Source organism: Mchenga conophoros, linkage group LG11, assembly GCF_057382185.1.
Source record: "Mchenga conophoros isolate Kocher_MC1m ecotype Shallow Benthic linkage group LG11, M_conophoros_male_GT1.1, whole genome shotgun sequence".
In the NCBI taxonomy this organism is placed as follows: domain Eukaryota; kingdom Metazoa; phylum Chordata; class Actinopteri; order Cichliformes; family Cichlidae; genus Mchenga; species Mchenga conophoros.
Window position 1 is genome coordinate 33,691,846 of NC_140536.1, and position 25,277 is coordinate 33,717,122.

General features: G+C 42.7%; 1 protein-coding gene and 10 non-coding genes across 11 annotated transcripts; 9 read left to right on the forward strand and 2 right to left on the reverse strand.

Annotated features, from left to right (window-relative positions):
* Positions 1-6,771: 6,771 nt before the first annotated feature.
* On the reverse strand, positions 6,772-7,721 carry LOC146564668 (C-type lectin BiL-like). Its single transcript, XM_085290413.1, has 3 exons — positions 7,466-7,721; positions 7,246-7,334; positions 6,772-7,106 (listed from the first exon to the last, which is right to left on the reverse strand). Exons 1-3 carry the CDS (start codon positions 7,719-7,721, stop codon positions 7,008-7,010), a joined length of 444 nt encoding a protein of 147 aa, XP_085146539.1. The 3' UTR covers positions 6,772-7,007.
* Positions 7,722-19,613: 11,892 nt separating this feature from the next.
* trnad-guc (transfer RNA aspartic acid (anticodon GUC)) lies at positions 19,614-19,685 on the forward strand. Its single transcript has one exon. It is a non-coding gene; the product is annotated as a tRNA-Asp (tRNA).
* Positions 19,686-20,267: 582 nt separating this feature from the next.
* On the forward strand, positions 20,268-20,340 carry trnav-aac (transfer RNA valine (anticodon AAC)). The gene has a single exon. It is a non-coding gene; the product is annotated as a tRNA-Val (tRNA).
* A 585-nt stretch (positions 20,341-20,925) lies between these two features.
* Positions 20,926-20,998, forward strand: trnav-cac (transfer RNA valine (anticodon CAC)). Its single transcript has one exon. It is a non-coding gene; the product is annotated as a tRNA-Val (tRNA).
* Positions 20,999-21,683: 685 nt separating this feature from the next.
* On the forward strand, positions 21,684-21,755 carry trnad-guc (transfer RNA aspartic acid (anticodon GUC)). Its single transcript has one exon. It is a non-coding gene; the product is annotated as a tRNA-Asp (tRNA).
* A 582-nt stretch (positions 21,756-22,337) lies between these two features.
* trnav-aac (transfer RNA valine (anticodon AAC)) lies at positions 22,338-22,410 on the forward strand. Its single transcript has one exon. It is a non-coding gene; the product is annotated as a tRNA-Val (tRNA).
* Positions 22,411-22,995: 585 nt separating this feature from the next.
* trnav-cac (transfer RNA valine (anticodon CAC)) lies at positions 22,996-23,068 on the forward strand. The gene has a single exon. It is a non-coding gene; the product is annotated as a tRNA-Val (tRNA).
* A 459-nt stretch (positions 23,069-23,527) lies between these two features.
* trnaq-uug (transfer RNA glutamine (anticodon UUG)) lies at positions 23,528-23,599 on the reverse strand. The gene has a single exon. It is a non-coding gene; the product is annotated as a tRNA-Gln (tRNA).
* Positions 23,600-23,750: 151 nt separating this feature from the next.
* trnad-guc (transfer RNA aspartic acid (anticodon GUC)) lies at positions 23,751-23,822 on the forward strand. The gene has a single exon. It is a non-coding gene; the product is annotated as a tRNA-Asp (tRNA).
* A 582-nt stretch (positions 23,823-24,404) lies between these two features.
* On the forward strand, positions 24,405-24,477 carry trnav-aac (transfer RNA valine (anticodon AAC)). The gene has a single exon. It is a non-coding gene; the product is annotated as a tRNA-Val (tRNA).
* A 585-nt stretch (positions 24,478-25,062) lies between these two features.
* trnav-cac (transfer RNA valine (anticodon CAC)) lies at positions 25,063-25,135 on the forward strand. The gene has a single exon. It is a non-coding gene; the product is annotated as a tRNA-Val (tRNA).
* Positions 25,136-25,277: the final 142 nt, after the last annotated feature.

The window sequence follows — 25,277 nt, forward strand, 5'->3', positions numbered from 1 at the left end:
TAAAGTGTCTTGCCCAAGGACACAACGACCAGGACAGAGAGCCCGGGGATCAAACCAGCGACCTTCCAGTTCCCAACCCCCTAAGCCACGGTCGACCCCTGAAGGTTGCTTCTAACAGCTTGGATGAGTTTATGGACACTGTCACTATATCCACTTCTGTGAGGACAGCATTGTGCCATCATGCACCAGGGTGAGTTATAACAATGACAAACCCTGGTTTACTCCTAAGCTCAAAAAGCTGTGGCTGGAAAAGACAAAAGAGTTCAGAAGCGGAGACAGGGACTGCTACAGAGAGGCCAAGTACAGGTTCACTAAAGAAGTGGACATTGCTAAACATCAGCACTCTGAGAAGATGCAGCAGCAGATCTCAGAGAATGACTCGGCCTCTGTGTGGAAAAGTTTTAGGAATATCACCAACTACAATCCTAAAACCCCCCACTGACTTGCTCTTAGCCAACACCCTTAACGACTTCTACTGCCGTTTTGATGAGCCATCAAGCAGCCTTCACACCTCCAACGGCCCCAACAATAGAGACACTTTGGACACTCATTCCCCCACCTCTCCCCCCTCCATAGAGCCATCACCACCATCAAACACTTCACCTACAACACCCCCCTCCACACCCCACACCAAGGAGGATTTCACACCACCTCCTCCCACCACAACTCTTCATATTCATGAAGCAGATGTGAGGAAGCAGTTTAAGAGTCTGAATGCTCGAAAAGCTCCCGGCCCAGACGGCGTGTCTCCTGCCACCCTCAGACACTGTGCAAATGAGCTGGCCCCAGTGTTTTCTGGCATTTTCAACTCCTCACTGCAGGCATGTCATGTGCCTGCTTGCTTGAAGTCCTCTATCATAATCCCTGTCCCCAAGAAACCAAGGATCACTGGACTAAATGACTACAGACCTGTGGCTCTGACATCTGTGGTCATGAAGTCATTTGAGCGCCTGGTTCTCTCCTACCTGAAGACCCTCACGGCCCCCCTCCTGGACCCCCTGCAGTTTGCATACAGAGCCAACAGGTCTGTAGACGATGCTATCAACATGGCTCTACACTTCATCCTGCAGCATCTGGACTCCCCAGGAACCTACGCCAGGATCCTGTTTGTGGACTTCAGCTCTGCCTTCAACACCATCCTTCCAGACCATCTCCAAGGCAAGCTTTCCCAGATGAATGTGCCTGATCCCATCTGCTGGTGGATCACTGACTTCCTGACGGACAGGAAGCAGCATGTGAGGCTGGGAAAGAATGGACCATCAGCACCGGCTCCCCTCAGGGCTGTGTTCTTTCTCCTCTGCTCTTCTCCCTGTACACTAACTGCTGCACCTCCACCCACCAGTCTGTCAAGCTAATCAAGTTTGCAGATGACACCACCGTTATTGGACTCATCTCGGACAGGGATGAGTCTGCCTACAGGAGGGAGGTTGAACGTCTGGTGTCCTGGTGCAGCCACAACAACCTGGTGCTGAATGCCCAGAAGACAGTGGAGATTATTGTGGACTTCAGGAAGCACACAGCCCCACTCCCCCCCCCCCCCCCCCCATCATCCCGACTGACACCCTCATCACCTCTGTGGACTCATTCCGCTTCCTGGGTACCACCATCACCCAGGACCTGAAGTGGGAGCCCACCATCACCTCCGTCATAAAGAAAGCCCAGCAGAGGATGTACTTCCTGAGGCAGCTGAAGAAATTCAACCTGCCAACACGGACGATGATGCAATTGTACACCGCAATCATCGAGTCCACCTCCATCACCATCAACGTGTGGTATGCTGGAGCCTCTATCAGGGACAAACAGAGACTGCAGCGTGTTGTGCGCTCTGCTGAGAAGGTGATTGGCTGCAGACTCCCATCTCTGCAGGACCTGTACACCTCCAGGACACTGGGGCGTGCAGCTCGGATCACAGCTGACCCTTCTCACCCCGGACACAGTCTGTTTGACCTGCTCCCCTCAGGCAGGAGGCTCCGGTCCATTCGCACCAGAACCTCTCGCCATAAGAACAGTTTCTTCCCCTCTGCTGTCGGACACATGAACAATAACCGTATGACTGTTCCCACCACTAACACATGACCCTACGCTGTGTTCAAAGCATCATTCCATGTTTGGCACTGATCACCACCTGCACTCATGTATAAATCTATCTACTTAGCACTTTTAATTTTAATTTTTATGTTTATTTAAGCGTCATCTGACAGTATATTTTGCACTAAGTACCACAGCAATTTCCTAATGTTGTAAACCTGTTCAACATTTGGCAATAAACCCATTCTGAGTCTGACCTCTCTTATGTCTGATGTCTGGATTGTATTCTTGAACAAGCAAAGCCCATCTTATCAATCTCTGGTTGTGGTTGTATATGCACTCCAGAAATACCAAAGGGTTATGGTCGGTATACACCATAACAGGAGTTGCGGTGGATCTTACGTAAACATCAAAATGGTTAACGTTTCTTTCTCAATGGTGGAGTAGTTAAGTTGGTGAGGCTTGAACTTAGCTGAGAAGTAGGCAACTTGGTGACTGATGCCATCTGCTCCATCGTGTAGCAGTACTGCTACACGTTGAAGGCCTTGCTGAAACCTGGAGCCAGTATAGGGGCACTGCAAAGGAGAGACTTGGCACAGTTAAATACATGTTGACACTGCATTTGTACTGCACAAATGACTTATAGGAGCCACTACTGTCGACAAATTCTGGCAGAAACTGCTATAGTAGCCCACTAGACCCAAGAATCACCTGAGCTCTCGTATTGTGGTGGGCATTTAATTTATTTTGCCTGAAATGCCAGAATCTCAGGTTAAACCTCACAAAATTTCAGCAACCACCAAACAGCTATATGTCGTCTTTCTCACCCGACGGCACAGACAGCTCACTGATTCTGATGTTTCGGTGGGTCTGTGCTTTGTGTTTAGCGCTAGAGAGTGAGCTTTATTTTTTGAGGTGAACAGGCTAAAGAGAAACCTAAACTGAGAAAACTAACCTGAAACCTACATGCAGTGGAAACACAGGGCGATAACACAGACCAGTAACAGGCAGGAGAAAACACAGGGCTTATATACTCACAGGAGCAATCAGGGAATGGGATACAGGAGAGCAACACAGCTGGGAGAAATCAGAGCTGATGAGACAGGGGAAACGTAAACTGAACACACTGACATTTGACAAGGTAGCTTCAAAGTAAAATAGGAAAACAACAGGTATGCACAGACACAAACTTAACACAAGATATGTCAACAGGGAGGGAACACAAAGATGTGGGACCAGGGCAGGCACAGAGACACAGAACAAAAGGAGCTCGAAATACAAAACAGAAACAAAACCTGAGAGCAAGAAATTCCCAACAAGAATGAATCTAAAACACAAGATAATAATCAAAACCAAAACCAATGAGTCCACAGACTCAGGACCATGACAAAAGCAATAATAAGAATTAACTTTGACTCGGCTGTTGCTGAGAACTTTTGTAAGTTAAAACATCAAAGAACAGTCAATTAAAATATTTACACTTAAAGTTAACATCTGAAAACTGGAGAAGTGGAGAACAAAAGAACGGCAGGACTTGATACTGTCAATGAGAGATGAACAGTATCTGAAATATATGTTCTTAAGAAGTGGGGGAAAATGCAGTTAAGACCTGAAATAGGACCTGAGAGATGCATCTGGCCCTTCAGTTGATCCACTGACCATTCACTGAAATCTCATAAAAATGGTTTTCAGGGAAGTGTGGTTGTCAGTATCAAGAAGCCATTCTTAAGGAATGGAAGTATACGGAGGAGGTGAGTATAGAAGTAGATCAGTGAGTTTCTACAGCCATGATGGAAGGTTGGGTTGTTTTGTTTTTTTGTTGTTGTTGTTTTGTGGTGTTGGTAATAATACTTTTTTTTTCTTTTACTGTTTCACAAAGGGCTAAAAAGTCATTGAAAATTTTTGAAAAATGTATTCAAGCAATTTGGCAGGACAAAGCAAAAGCAGAATTAAAAACAAGAATAATCACAAAATAATAATGAAATCACATCAGTTATACTATGTAATTAACCTACTCTGATTTTGTTCTTATCTTTGGTAAGAGTATGAGTACACTTTGGCCACAGATGTCCTTATCTCTGTGTCTGTGCTAATGGAAAGGATCTAACAGGGAAGCAGGGTGCATTGAATATTCAATCCTTCAGGAGTACAGAGAGACCCCAAACCTTCTTAATATTGGGAGAAGCAGCAAGAAGCTTGGAAAGCTGCAATTCAGCCAGGGGTCTCTTTACCCCAAGTTACTCGACAAGCATTACTTCATGTTATAGTGTTATTTGTCATCATAGTGATTAGTTTACCAGACCGATTACCTACAGACTATTTACTGGCATTCAAATAGTAAATTCAGCCCGCACAATTTTAAAACAATTTTATTGCAACGATACAAATTCCTCAAACATCAACAATGAACATGGCTCCCCTCCCTCCTTTTCCTCCCCATCCCCGGCTACCTCCCTCTTCCCGCTCCACCACACTCACCCACACAGGTAGGGCCTTGGGCTGCGGGTGTGTCACCAGGGTGCAGGGGAGACATCCCCCCCCCCCCCCCCCTGTCCCCTTCTGGCCACCTGTGCCTCAATTTTATCTCACAACTTAGACATCCACATTACTTACACTCTCATAACACACACATATATATATATAGGGCCTTGAGGGTGGGCACGTTAACGGCGTCCAGTGGACGGTCTGTGTACTCAAACCTACCTCTGGCGCTGGTGCCCACCTCTCAATTTTAAATCCATGTAGACATTGAGGGTTCTCGGGAGGGGCCGTGCTAACACCTGCTGCTCTCTGGCAGCAGCACCATGCTCTCCCTTGTTTTAAATGCACTTTAGAACAACACGCAGCAACACTACACATGAGCGGGAGGAGGGAGGTATGGGGTCTTCACACACCCCCGTTCTCTGCTAGCCATCGGGGCGGGGGGGCTGGGAGGAGATGTTGGCTGTCCGATTGGCCTCCCTGCTGCTGCGGAGCCTGGGACGGTCTGCTTGCCTCCACCCCGAGGGGAAGGGTAACATCTCTTGGGTCTGGGTTCTGTTTCCCCCTCTGGGGGCGAGGGTACCTGGACCCGGGGTATAGAGTATGTTTGGGGAGTGTGATTGTGTGTACATGTCCATTTATGTCAATCCTTACGTTGGGTGAGTGCTGAGTGTTTGTATATGTGTGCATGAGGGTGGGAATGCATGTTTGTGTCTGTGTGTGCCTGTTTGTCTGTGTCTATATGTCAGGTCAGGTCTTAGACTCCACCTCTCTGGGAACTCCCAGGCCCTCCAAGGCCTATCTCCCCTCACCACACTCCCTGCCGGTGACTGATGCCCTCAGGGGTCGGTGCATTGGTGGTTCTTGGTGTCCGGGGCTGGGCGCTCAGGTATGTACGAGCTCACTCCCGGTGGCTACCTGGCGGGGCCTGGCGCCTGTTGCTCAGTCAGGCCTCCTCCGGGGTGCGGGGGGCCCTCGGGCCTCCGGCCCGGTTCACTCTGGCACAGCTGGCTGCCGGCAGAGCCGGCGGGCACGCCGGTGCAGCCCCCTCTAGCTTCTGCTCGGTGGCTACTGGGTGACACCTTGTCTGGGGATCCTCAGCCCTTCCCATGAGGGTGGCACGGATGCCCCTCCGGTGGTCCTCCTTGGGTTCTCGCACTCTGGGGCCTCTGGATGTCTGGGGCCTGGATCTCCTCCATGCCTGCTTCATGCCCTGGGGGACGGGGCTATGGCTCTCTACATCCTCTTGCAGACCATTACATGTGGAAACCATTTGAATATAAGCGTGTTGATCCACATAGGTGTGCACACGGGTGTTCACTGTTCATAGACCTAAATTACACCTTTCTTGGCTGCTACTTCAAAGCACATTGTGCGCTGTCTGTCCTGCGTGCTGCACAACAACATTGAATATTTAGTATTTACTGCTGTTTACACTTAGCTAGATTAATGCGATGGTGTTGTGTTTAGCATGTTGCTTTGGGTTTTTTTGCTTGTTTTCTATTCTTTTTCTCTCAACAGGTGATCCAGGAGATTTTTTTTTCTCCCCCCCTTTCTCGCTGTCCCTCTCCCCTTCTGTTTTTCTTTTCCTTCCTCTTTCTTTCTCCCTTTCCTATCCCTCACTCATGTCTGTCCCGTCTGTAACAACTGAAAATAAAATAAAATAAATAATAAAAACAAAGGTCGATCAAATGGACCAATACGGCAATGCCACGATGATCCATTTGGCAAAATAAGTCTTTGTTGGTCTTCAGACAACAATTCTGATGGCTAAAGAACCAAATGGGACAGGCAAAACAAAACAAAAAACAAAAAAACAAAAAACAATGAACATGGCTGAATATAATAACCTTTTTGTGTTTACTGTCAACTATTTCTTTTAATTTATATAATACATTAATAAAGGGGACAATATTAAATAACAGCAACATATCATCATCTCTTTGATAATATGGCAAAGTTTAAGGCATATGTTTCATATACAGTGCCATGAAAAACTAATTTTCCCCTTTTGGCATTCCTTGGTTTTTTGCATATTTCCCACACTTAAATATTTTACACAATAAATTTTTAATTTTAGACAATGTACATCCCGCTATCAAGGTTCAAAGGACTGTTTTTAAATGAACTTGATTATCCACAAATGGAGAAAACTGAACAGTGGTGAAACTTCCCAGGCATGGCTGGCCTACCGAAATTACTCCAAAAGTGCATTGTCCCAATATGTCCCAAGGAGAGAACCACTACTCACAATACACCACATTTGCTACAAAAAATGTTAATCCCCAAAACCTTAAATATCATTTGGACTAATGAGTTAAAAGTTTCTCCTTTGGTATCTGAATGACTTTTTGTATTTTAAAATTGGAAAAAAAAAAAATTTGTCTAAAAATTTCTAAAATCCTGAAGGAGAATATCTGGCCATCAATTTCTGTCCTGAATCTTAAGCACACTTGGGTTACAAAGCTGAGCAGTGATCCAAAACACACCTAGTTCCTCTAAGTTTCTCTGTTTTCCTCATTCTCTTGTTTCTTGGGTTGAATCTTCCACTGCAGTTTGAAATCAGTCAATCCTTGATTTGTTAGCTTGGCTCCTAGCTGTGACAGAATAGAAAGATAAGTAGGTGGTTTCATCATTTTATTGAAGCTGTCTGTCAGTATATTTATCCATTGCTTTTTCTTTGTAGTTTGTTTGCTTTACTTTAAAATTTTCCAGAAGCAAAAACAAAACTTTTACCTGTTGGAGTATCTGGACATTAATTGCAGAGTCAGTTAAGTCAACATCAGTCAAAAACTTAGTCTTCACTGTCGTCCTCAACTTTGCCACTTAGCAGGAAACATGTAACCAAAAAATAAAAGTAAGTTTTGACAAACTGAGAAACAGGAGTTGTTGTTAGTCAGGGTATGTTTTTTTGTTTGTTTGTTTATTTGTTTTGTGTGTGTTATTGAACATTTACCTTGATGGCAAATGAAAACATATTTTATTGTACATATGTCGTCATCCCACTTGTGGAGGTTATTCTCCACCACACAATGCTGGTTACCTAGATAATTGTCTGGTTTGGAACTTCGCCAGTTTTCCAAGGAGCTCTGACTCTTGTCAGACCAGGTCCATGGCACTCTGTACAGACCGATCCAAATGGCATCATTGTTTGGTTTTAATGAACTGACCTCAGCGTTCTCTTCACTGTTTTCGATCACTGCCAAGTCCATGCTTAGTTTTATGCAGTATTCTCGAGCAGAGGGCCATGTTTTTGTAATAGAGATGTACATGTAATTTTTCTTGTTTTGCTGTGTAACTGCAGCAGATAGAAAATAAGCCAGTAAGCGGGAAAGAAAGTGTTTAAGCATTCAAGTAATCACGGCAGATGACAGATGATTCTGAATTTATTATGGATATCAAATAGTTAACATTGTAAATGAAAGAGTAAAAAATTTGGATAATCAATTTAATGTTTTCAAATCACTACTCAAACTTTTTGAGTTAGGGGTTTTCTTATATTTTATACAACAAATCTTCAGTGATGTTTTCTGTGAAATCTACTAGTAAAAAATGCAGGTTAAGTCATTAGTGAGGTCAGAAACCCATGAATGAAAATATTTTCTTACCATTGTAGCAAACGAAACTTGTGCTTGCGCCACAGTTTTTATCGTACCACTTTCCTTCAAGACCCAAGATTACACAAGTTTCATTTCCACCATAATTATCTGGATTGGTATAGTGCCAGTTGTTGTAAACAGTTTTGCTCGTTTCACCAGTTACTGCCCATCTCCAGGAGTTGGTGTCATTGCCTAGCGTATTCTTCCAGGACTTGGGATCATCCTGCAGTCCAATCCATGCCCAGTCGTAGGAAAAAGTTGAATTTAGCCTGCTTATATCATCCATGTTTTCGAAGGTGGCCAGGTCTGTGTACTTCTCTCTGCAGTATTGTTGAGCGTCGTTCCAGCTCATTTTTTTGTCAACGTAGTAGTACTTACGAGGAGGGAACTTTGAGCAAGAGCAGAGACTAAACCCTAACATTGGTAATAGATAGTATAAGTAGTATTAAGTTAATTATTTGTATAATACACACAAGAAAAGGATAAAGAAACATTAAAGAGCCCTTAGTGCGATCTTTGTAACTACATTTACAGGCTACACAGGGGTACCAGTACCAGGGGTAATATAAAAGCAAGGAGGCCAGTAATGTTGCAGTAATGCCCAAATATTATAAGATCAATATTGAATTCAATATTTGCCATTGAATTGCCATATCCTAGCATATTTTACTTTGTTGCTGGGGTCATAACTGCTGGATTTCTTGAAGATGAAACAATAATTCAGGTTTATTTCAACCATGGCATATTTTCCTATTTAGTCAGAAAGCTAACATTCAGTTTTAGAATTTAGCAACTCAGCGCTGAGTTGCTCCTGCAGACTTGATTTTGGTCTCTTTTATGGATTCCAGTTCAAATAACAATGGCCAACACTGTAACACTGTGAGGAATCATGAAATCGTTTTTCACCAGTATATGTCCTTCTGTGTATATAAGCATATATTGGAATGCTTTCTTGCATTTACACAATATCTCTTCATAACCTTCAGCTGATCCAAAATGCTGAAGCAAGGGTAGTGACAAGGACTATAAAAAGAGACAATGTTTCCCCCATATGGGCTTAATTGACGTGCAAGCTAAATTGAAAATAGTTTTTATTTTTAGTTGCATGAAAGCACTTCAACAAGCCACTTTTCTCTGTTGGTAGCTGAATAACTTAAGTCACATTTTAAATTTAATGTAAGTTCCCCATAAAAGTAATGTTACTCAACTCGTGGTTATGTGTGCTCTGCTGGTCTCCATTGAAACAGACACATGGAGGAGAGCAGATGCTCATAAAATACTAGAAGAGAGACGTAAAGTTCTTGTTCATGAAAACTTATGAGTGAAAGTTGAGGCAGTGTCTGCATGGGAGTAGCTTATGTTATGCACAGAGTCAAAATTATAGCTTTAGATTTGTATATTAAATTTTGAGGAATAGAGATCATTTGTAGGGGTTCATTCAATGCCTCTTGCACCTCCTCAAAGTTTTAATAAAATGAAACATAAGATTTTTTTGACACACTGTTTTTGAGGTAATGGAAAATGTCCTGCTAAGGCTTCTTTTTCAACTTTACAATTCAAATCACACATTTCCATTATGCAAATATGGGGATCTTACCAAAGAGAAGGAGAGTCAGTTTTGGGAAACAACCCATTTCTGATTTCACTGGAGAGAGGAGGAATATAGGTCAACACAAATAAAAACAAAAAACAAACAAAAAAACCCAACAACTTTAAAGCCACTTTTCATTATATCTGTTCCCGGTTTTCTCTGATGTGTTAATCCACAAAAGAATGACATAGCATGCTTTTGAGAATGAGAATAAAGTCAGAAAATAATGACTTTAAAAGTTTTCTTCGGGAATATATAAAAAAGAACATAATATGAGAACACACTACATTACTTACTTAAATAGTAAGAAATAAATGTTTAAAAATTACAGTAAAAGTTGTTCTAACAGTCTTATTGCCCAGACAAATAATTTATTTACTTATTTTACTCTAGACAAAAGAAAAAGAACAGAATTTCTATAGTAGCTTGTGGAAAAAAATAGAAACTTTCCTGTCATTTAATTGTTTATCTATTACTTCATTATGTCGATTACGTTAAAGAGTCCAAAATTTAAACCTTCTGTCACATTTTTGAAAGATGTCAGTTAGGCTGGATTGGAGCTTCTGGCCCCCACGCCTTACACGTCTTACAAGTCTGCCTTAGCCTCACAGACAGGTTTTTGGGGTGTTTTTTTTTTTTTCAAAAAAACCCCTCATCAATACAATACAAACTTACACTGATCAGTCACAACATTAAAACTAATGAAAGGTTGCATGATTAAGACTGATCTTGCTCTTTGTGTAGAAAATTGGTGTGGCAGGGATAATGGTTGAAGTAGCTGCCACACCAATTTTCTACACAAAGAGCAAGATCAGTCTTAATCATGCAACCTTTCATTAGTTTTAATGTTGTGACTGATCAGTGTAAGTTTGTATTGTATGGATGAGTTTTTTTTTCAATAGAAATAACAGAAAATAGTGAAAATTTGGAAATTAGAATTCCCAAATCATGTCTTCAAGTCAGTCCAGACCCCAGATTTATTCACCCTAACAGCCGTTATCTTTGTATTTTCGGGAGTTTGACGAAATGATCTTTCTTTTTTATCTGTTTATTATTAGTCAATATATAACTAAAAAGAGACAACCACTCTTCATTTATTAACATATAATATATGCAATAGAATAAGTGCATATTGTTCTATCTATAATTTAGGCAACAAAAAAAAAAAGGCACAATAACAAAATCTAAATGTTTTGAAACACTCAAATTCTGGAAATATAAAGATATACTTACAAGTTTGGTCAAAACTGTTTTAAGGTTGAGATCTGAATGCTCCACATATGAATACAGGCAATGAATTTACCACCCTTTAAATGGTTAGTCTTGGACCTTATTTTCATATGTAAATAATAAGACAAGTCCTCTAGGGGTGGTAACACACATCCAATAAGTCACTGTGACATACTTGACTGGAAGACCAAAAGTGATACTGTGTATAAGAAGTAGATGCGCAGACTCTACTTTCTGACAAAGCTTGGATCATTTACCTAGTGCAGCAAGATGTTGGAGAGCTTCAATCACTGCGTGGTAGGAAATAGGATTGTCACAATACTAGGATTTCAAACCCCATGTTGGGAAAATATTCAATACCATTTTGAATACCATGGGGAAAATTTTGAGCCCATCCTGTAACAACAGAAGCAATGACAATGAAGTTACATGTAGATCACCAAAAAGTTAACTAAATAATTATTTAAGTTTTGAGGTTTCATTTTACATAATTGTATTAGAGATAGTGAAGCTGAAAAATATTTTAAAACCTGCTAATAAACAAATGGTATAACAACTTAAACAGTCTAAGGAGCTTGGAAAGAAAAGCGTCTGACTTCTTTAAGTTGCTTGAAGACGTTTCACCTCTCATCTGAGAAACTTCTTCAGTTCTAAGGTCAAATGGTGGGGAGTCCCAGATTTAAGCCCTATGGGAGAGTCCCCCCAAGAGGGCCAATGGATCCCCTAATGGTCCTCTTTCTAATCACACAGGATGATTAGATTAATCTAATATGATTCCAGTAAGTTGTCATAATAAAAAAAGAATTAATTTATTAAGCAATACATAAAACCTGTTTCTCATTTGTATTCATTGTTAAATTTGAAGAAAAGGCTGTTGTGAACTAAAGCATCATCTGTTTGTTTGTTTTTTTCCCCCCTAAATGATCCAGTGTTTCTGCTGCCGCTGCATTTGACTGTTTCACAAGAAGAGTGCCATGACAAACTGTAAATGTAAATGATGTGTAGTTGTGCCAGGAAAGTGTCCTTGATTTGCGATTTTTTTTTTTTATATCCTCTTTATTTACATCTTATTTACAGGGTCTATTACAGTAGTTCCCTCACATGTTTTACACGGGATTTATCAGCACATATTATCTATAATAAAGAACCGATCAAATTTAATAACTGATATAGCTCATTAGACTTTACATTCACTTTCATGCTCAACACAGTTTTCTTTTATTTGTAAACTACACAAAAACAAAACATTTCAGAATAAATCGAAATCTGAAAAATATTTTGTTTCATGTAAATTTGTAAATTTTTTTGTAAAAATGATTTTGCAAATTCTGCAATTCTGCAAGTATTAAATGTGTAATATGAATAAAATAAGTCCAAATACAGTGGAACCCCGACTTAGAAATACCCAATTTAATGAAAAATTCAAGTTACAAAGGCACTGAACTGCAATATTTCTGCCCGCGTTACGGCAAAATGCCCGTGTAATCAAATCCGCTGGCTCTGATTGGCTGAGCCTACAATGCCCACAATGCCTTCCGAATTATGTGACAACTCCTTGGCCTTCGTGATTGCGCTTCGCTGTTCCACTTGAACAAATATTGTTGTTCTAGTTAGCATTTAGCCTATAGCCTATCATTCAGCATCGCCTCACTCAAAACGCGCGATGGGTGCTTCGACTTACGAAAATTTTCGACTTACAAAAGACCCTCAGCAACAAATTAATTTCATAAGTCGGGGTTCCACTGTATAATATTTATCAAGGTGATGTTTAAATATGCATTTGGTGAGGTTGTAGTTTAGTTGGGAATGGTCAAAAGACTCCTATGAGTAGAAGATCAAGGGAACATTTAACCTTGCCTGAGATAATGTTATTCGGGCCCCACTCTGGAGCCAGGCCTGGGAAAGGTCAACTGATCACCACCTGGTGGTGAGTTGGATCAGGTGGCTGGGGAGCATGTTGGACAAACCTGGCATACCTAAATGTATAGTGAGGGTGTGCTAGGAACACCTAGCAGAGACCCTGATCAGCGAGATCTTCAACTCACAGAGCTTCAGCAGCATTCCGAGGGAGACTGGAGACATTGAGTCCAAATGAACCCCCAAACCAAATGGTGGACAGCAAAGGTGAATGGAGCCACCAGGCTGAAGAAGTGCTATCAGGCTTGGTTTTCCTGTGGGACTTCAGAGGCAGCTAGTACGTACTGACATGCCAAGCGGAATGCAGCTCAGGTAGTGGCTGAAGAAACAACTTGGTAGTTGGAGGAGTTCAGAAACGCCATGTCTAGCTCTGGGGGTGAGTTTCTCTGAGATATGGCCCCTGGGGTGGATGAGGTTAACCCTGAGTTCCTGAAGGGTCTGGATTTTCTAGGGCTGTCTTGATTGACATGCCTCTACAATGTTGAGATCAGGGGCAGTAAATCTGGATTGGCATCTTCTTATAGATGGTTCCTTATAGATGGTTTCCATCTATAAGAAGTGGGACCGGAGGATGTGTTCCAGCTATAGGAGGATGACACTCCTCAGCCTCCCTGGGAAATTCTATGCCAGCATGCTGGAAAGGAGAATCCGTCCATTAGTTGAACCTCAGAAAAAGGAGGAACAATGGGATTTTCGTCCTGGTTGTGAGACAATGGTCCAGCTCTTTATTCTCTCGAGGATGTTTGCGGGTGCCTAGGAGTTTGACCAACCAGTTTACATGTCTTTTGTGGGATTCTCTACATGCATGGTTTCCACCGTGAATAATGGAGGAAGAGGTATGATGGTGTGGGGGTGTTTTGTTGGTGACACTGTTGGTGATTTATTCAAGATTTAAGGTACACTGAACCAGCATGACTACCACATCATCCTACAGCAACATGCCATCCCATCCAGTCTGTTTAGTTGGACAGTCAGTTCAACAGGACAATGACCCCAAACACACCTCCAGGCTGTGTATGGGCTATCTGACCATGGGCTATCTGGAGAGATGAAGTGCTGCACCAGATAGCCTTGCCTTCACAGTGACCTAACCTAAACCCAACTGAGATTAACTGGAGATTAAAGGCAAAAGGGCCAACAAGTGCTCAGCATCTCTGAGAATGCCTTCAAGGCTGTAGAAAGACCATTTCAGGTGACGACATAATGAAGCTCATCAAGAGACTGCCAATACAGTGCAAAGCGGTAATCAAAGTGAAGGGTGGTTATTTTGGTTATTTTGAAGAATCTAAAATATAAAACACGTTTTTGTTTACAGCATAATTCCATATGTGTTCATTTATGGGTTCATTTATAGTTTTGATGCATTCAATGAGAATCTACAATGGAAAAAGTCATGGAAATAAAGAAAAACCATTAAGTGAGGTCTTTCCAAACTTTTGACTGGTAGCGTATATTTTGAAAAATGCGTAGTAAATTAGTTCTGATTTTACTACTTCTGGTAACTGACTTGACTATGAAACTAGAAAAATGTCATTCATACCTCCATAGCAGAAGAAAGGATATTGTGCATTGCATAGCTCATTGGTCCAGGCTCCATTTTTCACCACTATTGCAGCACAATTTTGTTGAGTTGATTTCTTCAGTGTCTGACCAAATCCAGAGTGGATCAATAGAGAAGCAGATCTCCCCTTCTTCATCCTCAGGTGTCAGCATTGTACTGACATCATCATTGGTTTCACTGTCATAGATTTGCACCAGAGTTGAATGTTTGCTTATACAGTTGGTTTTGGCATCATTCCAAGTCCTCTGATTGTCATCGAAAATATACTCGCTGCCTGTTTAAGAAACAAGTTATGCACATCAATGTTCCATGAATATTTAGATTAAAGTATATTTGCTAATGCTACCGCACGCCTCATCACTGTCTCACTGTACTCATGCATGCCCTGCAACAGCCTCATACACATCTGCCACTCCTGACTTTCACCTCCGTAACTATTTCACTTTGTCTTTGCTAACCTCGTCTGGTGACAGATATAATTTGGTATTATTTAAGGGTCTAATGTTTAATTTCTCAATACGTATATAACTCTACATTACTACAACTTAAAAGGGATTTTCCTTCAATGCTCCTTGGAACAAATTACAACAGGATCGGAAGTTGTACAACTTAACTGGACTAAAGGGTTTTAAATAAATTCTTAGGATAATGGAGAAAGCCTCGTTGGATGACTATTCCTGTTCTTAATCTTCTGTTTTTAGTTGGAGATTTAGGTAACTGCCAATCATTCATCCTCTGATCATTCCAAACAGCCACACCTTTAGCTGTGAAGCACCTTTGTAAATGCCTTTAATGTTGATTGTTACATCAAGGAGTTTGTAGGGTGGACTGCCTTTTATTTTGACCACAGTTTTCTTCTGTTTATCTTTGTTAGGAGCAAAGTTATTGTCCTTTGGTTTGGTTTTGTGTGTGTGTGTGTGTGTGTGTGTGTGTGTGTGTGTGTGTGTGTGTGTGTGATTTCCAAATGAAGCTCTCCCAAGCATTGAAACTTGTATTGAAAAAATGTTCATTACCCAAAGCTTTTAAATGCAGTCCTTTTTGGTGACATCTGGAGGCGAAACATGAAGAGCAACCTCAGCTAAAATCATTTTGATGAATAAATGTTCTGGTCTTCATGTTGCGGTCTGGCCAACCCTAGACAGGCCATACTACATATCTTTAGAAGTTGTTCTTTTGTTGAGAACTTTCAATTTTATTTAAATAAACATTTGCACAGCCAGAAATTGTTTACAGAGGCATAATGTAACTACAATGCCTATGTGAAGGCTGTGAAATACATCAGTGAAGTGCAGGGCTGATGTTTGCAATTGTTAAGTTTGCCACTAGGTGAGAGTAGGACTCTTTCGATACTAACAGTTTATTTACAGGTGAAAACTGTGCACAACAAGAGTTGTGCAATCACTGCAGCTCCCGGTGCACCGGTTCCACAGATTTCCTAAACGGAGAGGAGAACAGAAGATAGGTTTCTTTCAAGGATTTGTTAGACAGTCTTTACTCATGAGCTGGGGTTTCACTGTCATTGAAAGATCCAGCATTGACTGAAGCATAGCCACTCCTGGAGGGAGAAACAGCTAGAAGTGCCAGGTCAGACCGGTGAGTACAGAGGGACAGTAATAATTATGATCGGAATCAGAGCTATCAAATGATTTTAAGCTTTTATTAAGATTTGATTATGGTGAGGAACATTTAAACCTCTTACAGTGTAATTAATCAATTTTAACTGATGTATTTAAGTATATTTTTATTTATCTTGGTACGGTGGTTAGCACTGTTGCCGCACAGCAAGAAGGTCCTGAGTTCAATTCCAACATCAGGCCGGGGTCTTTCTGTGTGGAGTTTGCATGTTCTCCCCGTGTTTGCGTGGGTTCCCTCCGGGTACTCCGGCTTCCTCCCACAGTCCAAAGATATGCAGCTTGTGGGGATAGGTTAATTGGAAAATCCAAATTGTCACTAGGTGTGAATGTGAGTGCGAATGGTTGTCTGTCCCTGTGTGTTGGCCCTGCGACAGACTGGCAACCTGTCCAGGGTGTACCCTGCCTCTCGCCCTATGACAGCTGGGATAGGCTCCAGTGCCCCCCGCGACCCTGAAAAGGATAAGTGGAAACGGATGGATGGATGGATTTATTTATCTATTTATTGTTTCATGAGGCTGTTCAATAACAGTGTGTCCATATAAATGACAAAAAATATTCATTATAACTGGCAAATTTAAATGATGTCTTGGGTTCTTCCTCACAATAGAGCGGAGAGTGAAACAGGAGACTCCTGTTAAAAACTCCTTTGTCCCACACGCCATCAGACTGTTTAACTCCTCTCTGGAGGGGAGAGGGAGGGGAAACAGGAGGACAAAGGAGGGGGGAACAACTAAGCTGTAGTGCCTCTTCACCTCACTGTACAATACCTTGTGCAATACTTTTTGTAAATAGTCAACAGTGCAATAGACTCAATACTTGAAATGTGCAATTCACTTGTATTTTTATTTTTTATTCCTATTTATTCTATTTATCCCCTTTGTATATTTTATTTATATTTGTCTCTGTATTTATATATGTGTGTGTGTGTGTGTGTGTGTGTGTGTATATATATATATATATATATATATATATATATATATATATAACAATTCTGTAACTGTAACTTCGGTCGTTGCTGTGCTTTTTTTTGGAAGTCGAATTTCCCAGAGGAACCCACCAGAGGGATTAATAAAGTTCTATCTTATCTCACCGATGTATTGGTGAAGCATCTTTTTTTTTGTTAGTCCTTTATTTTTCCAGGTAAAGAATCTCATTGAGATTTAAAATCTCAGTTCCAAGAGAAACCTGGCATCATGGCAACAAAAGTCACACACCACATAAATATATAACATTTAAAACAAATACAATATCCCATACCAACATGTGTAAAATATACAATAACAGAGTACATTAAAAACAATCACACTGAGTAAAAGTGATGTGGACTCTGTACTGATCTGTTGTGGTGAAGACAGAGTATAGTTTGAAATAAAAGCTGTCAATTTACATGTTGATCTATATTCCTACCCTCACCTATGAAAATTCAAATTCAAATTCAAATTTTTATTTGTCACGTACACAGTCATACACAGTACGATATGTAGTGAAATGCTTGGACAACTGCTCGTGACCTAAAGAAAACAAAAAAGGAAAAAGGCTATGAATAAGATAGGAAATAAATATGAAAAATTAAAAAGGGTAAATTTAACTAGGAAGGAATAAAATATAAATTAAGGTTAAAAATGAAATAACTGTACAACACACTGGGAAAGAATAAGATAAAATATATAAATTAAATTGAAAATAAAATAACTGTACAACAAAATACACAATACACAATATAGAACTATATAAGAATGTATGAACAAAATACACAAGAAGTATAAATAAATATATACACAATAACAGCAGCATATACACAATAACAGCAGCAGTGATTTAAGTGATGAAGTGAAAACAATGTCCAGAATGTCCAGTGTGTGTGTAAGAACCATATGTGTGGGTCAGTACTGTGTGGTGGTGTGATTGTGATTAAGAGACCGTATCGCCTGCGGGAAGAAGCTCCTCCTCAGTCTCTCTGTGTTGGTCTTCAGGGAGCGGAATCGCTTTCCTGACCTCAGCAGAGAGAACAGTCTGTTGTTGGGATGGCTGAGGTCCTTCACGATCTTCCTGGCCTTGGTCCAGCACCGCCTGCTGTAGATTGAGTGCAGGTCAGGGAGCTTGGAGCGGATGGTGCGCTCAGCTGATCGCACAACCCTCTGTAGAGCTCGTCTGTCCTGCATGGTGCTGTTCCCGAACCAGGTTAAGATGTTTCCCGTCAGGATGCTCTCTATGGTGCACGAGTAAAATTTCCTGAGCACCTTGGAGGGCAGTTGGAAGTCTCTCAAGCGTCTGAGGTGGTAGAGACGCTGACGGGCCTTTTTCACCACGGAGTTGATGTGACAGGACCATGACAGGTCCTGCGTGATGTGAACTCGGAGGTATTTGAAGCTGTCCACTCTCTCCACTGGGCACTCGTTGATGACAGGGGTCTGGTAGTTCCTCTCCTGCTTAGTGCTGAAGTCCACTATCAGCTCCTTTGTCTTACTGACGTTTAGAAGGAGGTTGTTCCTCTGGCACCAGTTCTCCAGATTCCTAATCTCCTTCAGGTAGGCCGTCTCGTTGTTATCAGAGATCAGGCCCACCACGACGGTGTCGTCAGCAAACTTGATGATGGTGGTGGAGCTGGTAGTGGCCACGCAGTCATATGTGTACAGAGAGTACAGCAGGGGGCTCAGAACACACCCCTGGGGGGCTCCAGTGCTGAGAGTGGTGGAGGCTGAGACATGTCCGCCCATCCTTACTGCCTGTGGTCTGCCAGTTAGGAAGTTGGAGATCCACTGACACATAGATGAGCTGAGTCCCAGATGCTCCAGCTTGGTGGTGAGTGTGGAGGGAATTATGGTGTTAAATGCAGAGCTGTAGTCTATGAAGAGCATTTTAACATAATTCCCCCTTCTAGTGTCCAAGTGAGTGAGTGATGTGTGGAGGAGATGAGAGATGGCATCGTCTGTGGAACGATTTGGACGGTAAGCGAACTGTAGTGGGTCCAGTGTGTCTGGTAGTGAAGAAATGATGAAGTCTCTGACCAGGCGTTCAAAGCACTTCATCACTACTGAGGTGAGGGCTACAGGGCGATAGTCATTGAGAGAAGCAGGGTGGGGTTTCTTCGGGACAGGAACAATGATGGACTCTTTGAAGCATGTGGGGATCACCGACTGAGATAAAGAGATGTTGAATATCTCAGTGAACACAGGAGCTAGCTGGTATGCGCAGTCTCTTAGGATACGACCTGGGATGCCGTCTGGTCCTGCTGCTTTCCTGGTGTTCACTCTCTTGAAGGCTCTCCTTACTTCATGCTCGGAGATGACGAGCACGTTTCCGGTGCTGGCAGTATCTTCCTGTCTGCAGCCGTTAGCGCCGCTAACACTAGCATTGTTGGAACTTGAACTCAGATCACTGGATTCAAAGTCCAGAGTGCTAACCGTTACACCATGGAACCCTGCTGAAAGCAGAAAAAAGTTCTCTGTCAAACACCCATAAAACTGTAGTTCCTGGTAAAGTGATGGGGTTTTTTACATGGCCGACGAGAGTTTGCGTGTCATACCTGCTGCGAATCCCACCTTGACATGATGCCGACAGAGGTTTGCAGGTCCTCGTTAGTATAGTGGACAATATCTCCGCCTGTCACGCGGAAGACCGGGGTTCGATTCCCCGACGGGGAGTGAGCAGTCTCCTTCTCTGCTCTACCTTTTACCTGGAATGACCACACACCCGTTAATCGCACGCTACGTGCATTTTTTTTGCACAGAGTCCATCATTCAAAAAGACCCTGTGGAATTTCTCCACCACATCCTAGTCGATCTAACAATCTAGTCCTATAATGGGTTTGAAAAAACATCAATTCCACCTGTGCACTCATAAGTCAAAAATGTCTTCTAGGCAAGAGCTCCCATGAGAAGAGAAGCTTGTCCAAGAGAACTCTGCTTGTCCAGCGTTTTCTCTGCTTTACTTGCGTCCCTATTAACAAATAAGTCTCGTGTGTTTGTCTTCTGTAGGTTGTGTGCTAGCCTGACAAAGAACATCAAAGAGCTTGTCAACAAGAAGATCAGCTCCCATTTGAAGAGATGCTATCTCGAGATCACAATTTGGATTGTCAATATAACCATAAATGGGGGAATGCTTGAAAAATGACACAAATGGGAGTTCCCCGCTTCTCACTAGTCCTACATGATCTGTCATAAAAGTCCTCAAATTTAAGAAGGCATCGAATTGCCCCTCTAATGACGAGAGGGCATTCACGCTCCGTTTCCGTAGTGTAGTGGTTATCACGTTCGCCTAACACGCGAAAGGTCCCTGGTCCGAAACCAGGCGGAAACATGTGTCTTTGTTTCCCGATACAAAAGTGTCTGCCTGCAGACATTGCTTTATCTTATGGGGTTGTACTGCTGTTTGGCACAAAGAGGAGTGAAAGTACTCAAATCTTGTACAGGCCTCTGACGCTTGTAACCTTTGGATGCTCATGTTGTAAAAAGTTGTCTATAGCCCAAATTTCAGGAAATTTCACACAAACCAACATGTCTCCAGTCACCATATTTACTGAAGATGCAGGCACAGACTAAGCTCTTGGAAATGAGTGTCTCTAGCTGGCCTGCCCAGGACTTGGGCCTATTTTCAGCCAATGCACAACGTGATCAACCGCATGGCCTCTTTAGATAACAGTTCTGGGCTTCTTAGGGCAGCATATGTCGAGCTGCGCTTGCTTCAGAGAACTCCTAAATGTCAAAAGTTTTTAAGTGAGCCTAACATCGAGACTATAGTTCAGATTCCTTGCTAGCGAGCGTCTGTCTCTTCTCCATGGTTCCTTCTGTTCAAGGGCATGATAGTAACCTGCCATCAGATTTGTCAGATTGGCCAGATTACTGATTGAGAGACATTCCAAAGCCAAGCAAGCCATCGCTCACCGTTTCCGTAGTGTAGTGGTTATCACATTCGCCTCACACGCGAAAGGTCCCCGGTCCGAAACCGGGCGGAAACATGGGTGTTTTGCTTCTTTGGTCACAAGGGAATTGATGTTCACTGTTTAGACAACTCTGCTTGTCCAGCATTTTCTCTGTTTTACTTGCGTCCCTATTGAGAAATAAGACTCCTAGTTTTGTCTTCTATAGGTTGTGTGCTAGCCAAGCAAAGGACATCAAAAAGCTTGTCAACCAGAAGCTCAGAGCCTTCAGTGGTGGCAACAGAGTTAGAAGTGAGAAGAGTACAAGGGGAATTGTTGCCTTGAGTCACGGTGGCCAATGAAAGATACAGCAGGACGCTGAAGTGGAAAGTTCAGTACAAGAGCATGAGCGAGGTTTGGTGCGGCATGAAGACCACACGCAGATGGGATCAGCCAACAGAAGAGGAGTGGAATTGACTGGGCCACTAACTTGTTCTTTAAGTCATTAAACTCTCATGCTAGCTTGTGCTAATGCGGAGCAAAGGGCTAGAAAGCCAAATGAGGCTCCACTGAGACTTGAACTCAGATCACTGGATTCAAAGTGGAGAGTGCTAACCGTTACACCATGGAACCCTGCTGAAAGCAGAAAAAAGTTCTCTGTCAAACACCCATAAAACTGTAGTTCCTGGTAAAGTGATGGGGTTTTTTACATGGCCGACGAGAGTTTGCGTGTCATACCTGCTGCGAATCCCACCTTGACATGACGCCGACAGAGGCTTGCAGGTCCTCGTTAGTATAGTGGACAGTATCTCCGCCTGTCACGCGGAAGACCGGGGTTCGATTCCCCGACGGGGAGTGAGCAGTCTCCTTCTCTGCTCTTCCTTTTACCTGGAATGACCACACACCCGTTAATCGCACGCTACGTGCATTTTTTTTGCACAGAGTCCATCATTCAAAAACACCCTGTGGAATTTCTCCACCACATCCTAGTCGATCTAACAATCTAGTCCTATAATGGGTTTGAAAAAACATCAATTCCACCTGTGCACTCATAAGTCAAAAATGTCTTCTAGGCAAGAGCTCCCATGAGAAGAGAAGCTTGTCCAAGAGAACTCTGCTTGTCCAGCGTTTTCTCTGCTTTACTTGCGTCCCTATTAACAAATAAGTCTCGTGTGTTTGTCTTCTGTAGGTTGTGTGCTAGCCTGACAAAGAACATCAAAGAGCTTGTCAACAAGAAGATCAGCTCCCATTTGAAGAGATGCTATCTCGAGATCACAATTTGGATTGTCAATATAACCATAAATGGGGGAATGCTTGAAAAATGACACAAATGGGAGTTCCCCGCTTCTCACTAGTCCTACATGATCTGTCATAAAAGTCCTCAAATTTAAGAAGGCATCGAATTGCCCCTCTAATGACGAGAGGGCATGCACGCTCCGTTTCCGTAGTGTAGTGGTTATCACGTTCGCCTAACACGCGAAAGGTCCCTGGTCCGAAACCAGGCGGAAACATGCTTCTTTGTTTCCCGATACAAAAGTGTCTGCCTGCAGGCATTGCTTTATCTTATGGGGTTGTACTGCTGTTTGGCACAAAGAGGAGTGAAAGTACTCAAATCTTGTACAGGCCTCTGACGCTTGTAACCTTTGGATGCTCATGTTGTAAAAAGTTGTCTATAGCCCAAATTTCAGGAAATTTCACACAAACCAACATGTCTCCAGTCACCATATTTACTGAAGATGCAGGCACAGACTAAGCTCTTGGAAATGAGTGTCTCTAGCTGGCCTGCCCAGGACTTGGGCCTATTTTCAGCCAATGCACAACGTCATCAACCGCATGGCCTCTTTAGATAACAGTTCTGGGCTTCTTAGGGCAGCATATGCCGAGCTGCGCTTGCTTCAGAGAACTCCTAAATGTCAAAAGTTTTTAAGTGAGCCTAACATCGAGACTATAGTTCAGATTCCTTGCTAGCGAGCGTCTGTCTCTTCTCCATGGTTCCTTCTGTTCAAGGGCATGATAGTAACCTGCCATCAGATTTGTCAGATTGGCCAGATTACTGATTGAGACACATTCCAAAGCCAAGCAAGCCATCACTCACAGTTTCCGTAGTGTAGTGGTTATCACATTCGCCTCACACGCGAAAGGTCCCTGGTCCGAAACCGGGCGGAAACATGGGTGTTTTGCTTCTTTGGTCACAAGGGAATTGATGTTCACTGTTTAGACAACTCTGCTTGTCCACCATTTTCTCTGTTTTACTTGCGTCCCTATTGAGAAATAAGACTCCTAGTTTTGTCTTCTATAGGTTGTGTGCTAGCCAAGCAAAGGACATCAAAAAGCTTGTCAACCAGAAGCTCAGAGCCTTCAGTGGTGGCAACAGAGTTAGAAGTGAGAAGAGTACAAGGGGAATTGTTGCCTTGAGTCACGGTGGCCAATGAAAGATACAGCAGGACGCTGAAGTGGAAAGTGCAGTACAAGAGCAAGAGCGAGGTTTGGTGCAGCATGAAGACCACGCGCAGATGGGATCAGCCAACAGAAGAGTGGAATTGACTGGGCCACTAACTTGTTCTTTAAGTCATTAAACTCTCATGCTAGCTTGTGCTAATGCGGAGCAAAGGGCTAGAAAGCCAAATGAGGCTCCACTGAGACTTGAACTCAGATCACTGGATTCAAAGTCCAGAGTGCTAACCGTTACACCATGGAACTCTGCTGAAAGCAGAAAAAAGTTCTCTGTCAAACACCCATAAAACTGTAGTTCCTGGTAAAGTGATGGGGTTTTTTACATGGCCGACGAGAGTTTGCGTGTCATACCTGCTGCGAATCCCACCTTGACATGACGCCGACAGAGGTTTGCAGGTCCTTGTTAGTATAGTGGACAGTATCTCCGCCTGTCACGCGGAAGACCGGGGTTCGATTCCCCGACGGGGAGTGAGCAGTCTCCTTCTCTGCTCTGCCTTTTACCTGGAATGACCACACACCCGTTAATCGCACGCTACGTGCATTTTTTTTGCACAGAGTCCATCATTCAAAAAGACCCTGTGGAATTTCTCCACCACATCCTAGTCGATCTAACAATCTAGTCCTATAATGGGTTTGAAAAAACATCAATTCCACCTGTGCACTCATAAGTCAAAAATGTCTTCTAGGCAAGAGCTCCCATGAGAAGAGAAGCTTGTCCAAGAGAACTCTGCTTGTCCAGCGTTTTCTCTGCTTTACTTGCGTCCCTATTAACAAATAAGTCTCGTGTGTTTGTCTTCTGTAGGTTGTGTGCTAGCCTGACAAAGAACATCAAAGAGCTTGTCAACAAGAAGATCAGCTCCCATTTGAAGAGATGCTATCTCGAGATCACAATTTGGATTGTCAATATAACCATAAATGGGGGAATGCTTGAAAAATGACACAAATGGGAGTTCCCCGCTTCTCACTAGTCCTACATGATCTGTCATAAAAGTCCTCAAATTTAAGAAGGCATCGAATTGCCCCTCTAATGACGAGAGGGCATTCACGCTCCGTTTCCGTAGTGTAGTGGTTATCACGTTCGCCTAACACGCGAAAGGTCCCTGGTCCGAAACCAGGCGGAAACATGCTTCTTTGTTTCCCGATACAAAAGTGTCTGCCTGCAGGCATTGCTTTATCTTATGGGGTTGTACTGCTGTTTGGCACAAAGAGGAGTGAAAGTACTCAAATCTTGTACAGGGCTCTGACGCTTGTAACCTTTGGATGCTCATGTTGTAAAAAGTTGTCTATAGCCCAAATTTCAGGAAATTTCACACAAACCAACATGTCTCCAGTCACCATATTTACTGAAGATGCAGGCACAGACTAAGCTCTTGGAAATGAGTGTCTCTAGCTGGCCTGCCCAGGACTTGGGCCTATTTTCAGCCAATGCACAACGTGATCAACCGCATGGCCTCTTTAGATAACAGTTCTGGGCTTCTTAGGGCAGCATATGTCGAGCTGCGCTTGCTTCAGAGAACTCCTAAATGTCAAAAGTTTTTAAGTGAGCCTAACATCGAGACTATAGTTCAGATTCCTTGCTAGCGAGCGTCTGTCTCTTCTCCATGGTTCCTTCTGTTCAAGGGCATGATAGTAACCTGCCATCAGATTTGTCAGATTGGCCAGATTACTGATTGAGACACATTCCAAAGCCAAGCAAGCCATCACTCACCGTTTCCGTAGTGTAGTGGTTATCACATTCGCCTCACACGCGAAAGGTCCCTGGTCCGAAACCGGGTGGAAACATGGGTGTTTTGCTTCTTTGGTCACAAGGGAATTGATGTTCACTGTTTAGACAACTCTGCTTGTCCAGCATTTTCTCTGTTTTACTTGCGTCCCTATTGAGAAATAAGACTCCTAGTTTTGTCTTCTATAGGTTGTGTTCTAG